General features: G+C 42.0%; 1 protein-coding gene across 1 annotated transcript in view; it reads left to right on the forward strand.

The window, feature by feature from the left end:
- Positions 1 to 4356, forward strand: part of KRT23 (keratin 23) — a 13064-nt gene extending 8708 nt beyond the window's left edge. The window contains exons 6-8 of the mRNA XM_039873536.1: positions 1470 to 1690; positions 2538 to 2569; positions 3981 to 4356. Coding sequence (XP_039729470.1) covers positions 1470 to 1690; positions 2538 to 2569; positions 3981 to 4075 — 348 coding nt within the window. The 3' untranslated portion in view covers positions 4076 to 4356. The remainder of the gene's footprint in view (positions 1 to 1469; positions 1691 to 2537; positions 2570 to 3980) is intronic.
- Positions 4357 to 5162: the final 806 nt, after the last annotated feature.

The raw sequence follows: 5162 nt of genomic DNA on the forward strand, positions 1-5162 counted from the left end.
GAGGAGAGGGAGGAGAGGGAGGAGAGGGAGGAGAGGGAGGAGAGGGAGGAGAGGGAGGAGAGGGAGGAGAGGCCATGGGGTAACAGTGAAGCCTGACTGTGTAGCCTTGACCCTTGGAGGGAAGTCAAGAGGAATGTGAAACAGCAGGTATCGACAACTCTTGGAGGAACCTTACTGCAGGTGAAGGAGAGGGGATAAACTGGATGATAGCTGAAAGGAAATATGGGTTCAAGAGAGAAAATTTTTAAGAAATTATTCTATTTGAAAGCGGGCGAGAATAACCTAGTAGAGAGAACACTGGTGAAGCAAGGAGGTGAGCAATTATGAACATGACTAGAGCACAGACAGCTCATACACAGCAGGAGGGAAGTGAGTACCTGGATGCAGATCCCAGGATGTGGGAGAAGTGATGGTGGGAGCTCGTGGGAGTCCTCTCCTAATCGCTTCCATTTCCTCAGTGATTTATGAAGCAAAGCTGCGGGCTGAGAGAAAGAATGAGGAGAAGGGAGCTTTAAGGACAGAAGAGAAGGTATGAAATAGCCCTCTGGGAGAACAGGAGAGTGACTAGACCAGGGACATGTGGTTTAACGGCCAGGCAGCTGTAAAGGCCCCCGGAGGGTCAGCAGCCATGATAAAGCAAGAGTAGCCACCCAGCACTGCTGTGAGTTCTTTAAAGTTAAAGATACATGCTTTATAAAGCAGGCGGTAAATCCAAACATAATGCGGACTTGACCTGAGCTCTCTGTGTCCTAGCCCAGCAACTTCACTTTGCAACTTTCAGAATCTCCTCAGTAATGACGATTTGTTACCATGGTCATAATGAAAAAGCACTGCTTGTAACTAGGATTACCAGATGACCAAATTAAAAGAGACACCCAGTTAAATTTGAACTTCAGATAAACAGTATTTTTAGCATAACTATGTCTCATATGCAATGTTAGGGCAATATTTGGGATGTACTTGTACTAAAACGTTACTCATTGTGTTTCTGAAATTCAAATTTAATAAGTGCCTCTATTTTATCTGGCATCGCTACTTGAGACCCTTCTCTGAAGACACAAAGAGACAGCAGTCTCAGGTGCTGTTTCCCTCTAGGAGCTTTCGGTCTGGCCAGAGACAAATGTCAGCATAAGGAGGTAAGGAACAGATCAGGGCAAGCAGCATATGTCCAATCCCGAACGAGGAGCGCAAACAATAAACACCACAGGAGAACAGCAGAGTTGCCAAGAGAACCCTGACACAAAGGTCTTATGCCCAAAAAATGGACTTCAAAAGTCCAGACACTGCTCAACTCCTGACTGCCCACGCCCAAACCTGTAAGTCAGCCCGCTTCTCATCTTTGCATCCCCAGAAGCCATCAAGACACCCAGAAGAGCCGTCAGCATATTCTAATTACTCGACAAGCACACATTATTCAATCGATCGAGGTCTCAGTCGGTTAATGTTAGAAATGTCATTTCCTCTTTCAGAAATCTGCTTTAGAAAACATGTTATCAGAGACCGAGTCTCGGTACTCCTGCCAGCTCCGGGACATGCAACGGATCCTCTCCCACTACGAGGAGGAACTGACGCAGCTCCGCCATGACCTGGAGCGTCAGAACAGCGAATACAAGGTCCTTCTGGGCATCAAAACCCACCTAGAGAAGGAAATCGCCACCTACCGCCAGCTCCTTGATGGGGAGAAGGAAGGGTGAGGCAAAGGCTGGCGGGGCAGAGGGTGAAAGGGACATCAGCTCTCGTGTGTGCATTCACGCACCTTACGGTTCCCTTAATCATAACGCTAGAGCAAAAAGGTTTATGGTGAATTTCTCCCAAAGATACTTAGATCAGGTTGTACTTCATTAGGCACCAAGTGTGAGTTAGGTATTATTCACGGGACACTGAGATTTGATGTCAACAGCTAAAATTAATATATTAAAGTCTTAAGAAACACTAAGAAGGTTTACCTCTAGTGTTTCTCAGTGGGAATGCACACAATTTGGGCTCAAAAAAAAAAAAAAAAGGTTGAGGGAATATTTTAGCCTAACAGCAGGAAAAGATTCATAAGAGACTGAGAGGTATCTAGATTTCCAATCTGATATTTCTGACCACCGTGGGAAATGACAAAAGCTGTCCACAAAAAGGGTGCATACATTCTATGACCTAGGAAAAAAGGGTTAGAACTTTACTTTTAAAATACATAAATAATTATAGTCTCAAACTGCGAACAGTCTAGAGAAGCCTGGGGCGTTCCGGACTCCAGATCCATACCCTAGAAAGGATCCCAGTGCGGGCAAAGCCTGCAGGTGGCTGGAAGGAGGGAGGTGGTCCGGGAGACTTCCCCTGACCCCAGGGTGAGCAGGAGGCAGTACTCACTGCCCTCTGGGTCCAGGAAGTTCTCTCACGAACTCGTGACCTTGAAACTACAGAGCTCAGACAATTATTCTCATTAAAGAGCTACAGATTTACAAGTAGGCAAAGGAAGTTAGTTCATCTTGAGAAGTTTTTATGATTGTTGCTAATACTAAAATGAGCTTCAACCTTTATCACTTTTATAGGACAATGGAGGAATCTAAGCTGAGTATAAAAGGTAAAAAACATTTCTTTCATTGTTTGAATCTACTTTTTAAAAATAATCAGCATATTTATCCATTCTGTAGTATCAGTGTACTCCCAAAATGTGCTGTGTTCAATTTTTCTTTCACTCTCAAGTGGCCAGGAATTTTGAATTAACTTAGCAAATTTGATAATACACAACCAAGTGAGCGCTCAGTATTATCCTCAACAATATATACGAAAGTTCTTTGTAAGCAGTAGAAAAAAATAATCATTATAATATAGCTATGAAATAATGGAGTCTGTTTATTAAACTCCTAGGAAATTACAAGGAAATGGTTTCGCATAAGTTCCCAAACTATATTCTGTTGAACACTAGTGTCCTATGAGATTCCGATTGTGTATTATGAATGATGTGTTCTTTGGCCGGATACAGTTGGGAATACTATGTGCCCTGATCCTCTGCATGAAGAGGCACGTTGTGTTTGGTATGTTAAAGCTAAAACAAGTGCTGGTTGGGGAAGAAAAGGAACAAGAAAGAGAAAGAAACAATAGCAAAAGTTCTACTTTGTTTAACCCAGCGTTCCCGAATATCTTTGACCTGGGAACTCTATTTTCTCAAATTACCTTTAACATCTCACAAAAAAAGCCCCAAGAAACCAATCCGGGACAAGTAGCACTTTTCGGATTAGTCTGTGGTAAAAATGTCCTAAAGTATTAGAGATTCAGAGAATCAGAGTTCAAGTTACTATCACAAAACAGCTGGGCTAACTGCTATCCTCTGCAAGACCCTAACAGATGCTCCTTCGGCCTCTCCTTACCCATGCTCAGGGATGGGGGACCCATTCCTTGATGGGGTAGCCCAATCTACTGTTGCAGAGGTTTGATTTTAACAAAGTTCCTCCTGTCTCTGTTAATTGTTCCAATTCTTCCCTCTGATTTAGAATCAATTTATTGATGTTTCAACAAAGCACTTGTTCGAGTAAATCATATCTTTAAAAGCTGTGACCATAACAAACATCCCTGGCTTCTCAACTATCCTTCACATGGTGTGCTTTCTAGGTCTTAAAATGAAGTGCCCAGAATGGCACTTAGTGCTCTGTAAGCTCACAGAATCTGTGATGCAAGTGCTATAAAGCCTGCATAAGCAGAAAGGACTCCGCAAGTGCCAGTCGTCAGAGACTAGATTCAGCTTCAGGCATGCCTAGGATGAAGGTCTGGACCTCTAGAAGGACACTGTTCAGACACTCATTTCCTAGAGAGTGAGAGGAACAACCTTCCTTGGTGAGATCCTCTTTCATTCCAGCAGAGATCGCCATATTGCTTAGTGATCATTCTGAAAGACACAGAGAGCCTTCAGGGGCTGAGAGCAGGGAACTGAAAATAGTACAGTTCTGATGGTGGGGACCGCATGGCAGTGACCTCTTCATTGCTCTTTCCCTCAGCGTCTGCAGCTCCAAAGATCAAGGCCATCACACAGGAGAGCATCAATGGAAGAATAATTTATTCTCAAGTGAAAGAGATCCAAAAGTATGCATGAGGCCAATAAAAGTTTCTGCCCATTATAAAACTTATTTTTCCCCAATGAAAAGTCCTTGCCCAGACACAAATATGTGAGTCCTAAGAGGTATCCTTGGAGTTGTCTAACTCAGGAGCTTTTTTTTTTCCACTCTGTAACAATCTCACCAGACATTCCATAGTGATCTTAATATACTGCTGCACCTTTTGAATCAAAATATGAATACATGAGCTTAAAGCTCTACTCTCTTACTACAATCTTTAGATCCCCATCATTGTGTATCTGTTTTGTAGCCAATAAAACTCCACAGCGCCTGCATCGATGTCTTTTTTTACCTCAAGGTCTCTTCCTAATGAGGGATCCTCAGAGCATTGTCAATAAAAGATCCAGAAAGACCTTAATATCCATAGCATCCACACACTGGGCAGAATTATTACCCTGCAGCCATGCAACCTAGGGACAAGTGTGGCTCACAACTCTCTCCAGACTCCTGCCAGCAGGAAGGGGGAAAATAGAGATGGAGAAGCCTAGAAAACCTCACTGAGAATGTGAGATGACCAAAAATTATTCTATCTCAGAAATAATTAAGCAATCAACCAACCAATCTTAAGGACTTAAAAGAGAGTTAAAGCTAGAAACAAAAATTCATTTAAAAAAAAACCTCATTATAGATAGATACAAAGACCATGTATGACTAAGTTTGATAACCTACTGTTTTAGCTTCAGGTGAGTGTTTTTGTATTTGTATGTTCCCCGTATTACTAATTTTTTAATACTCCCATGAGAATTAATGACAGCTGATAGAAAAGTAAGAATCTCCTTCATGTCACTACCAATTGCTTGTGAGTAGAGTTTCATTTCACAGAATTTCAGAGCACAGCTTCCAGAAGGAAGAGCTGAATGAAAACGCAGAAGTAAGATGAATACATTAAAAAAAGATTTCACAAAACTCTGCAAACTTACTTCCATCTAAGTCTAGTAAAATCTCTTTCAGGTGCTTAATCAAATATTTTGCCACGGCATTAGGGTCCTATAATGAATTTCTATGATAAAAATTTGCTATGTTATTTAAACCTCCTCATTTCTTTTACCTCTTATATTTTCTTCA

Source organism: Pteropus medius, unplaced genomic scaffold (assembly GCF_902729225.1).
Source record: "Pteropus medius unplaced genomic scaffold, Ma_sr-lr_union100, whole genome shotgun sequence".
Taxonomy (NCBI): domain Eukaryota; kingdom Metazoa; phylum Chordata; class Mammalia; order Chiroptera; family Pteropodidae; genus Pteropus; species Pteropus medius.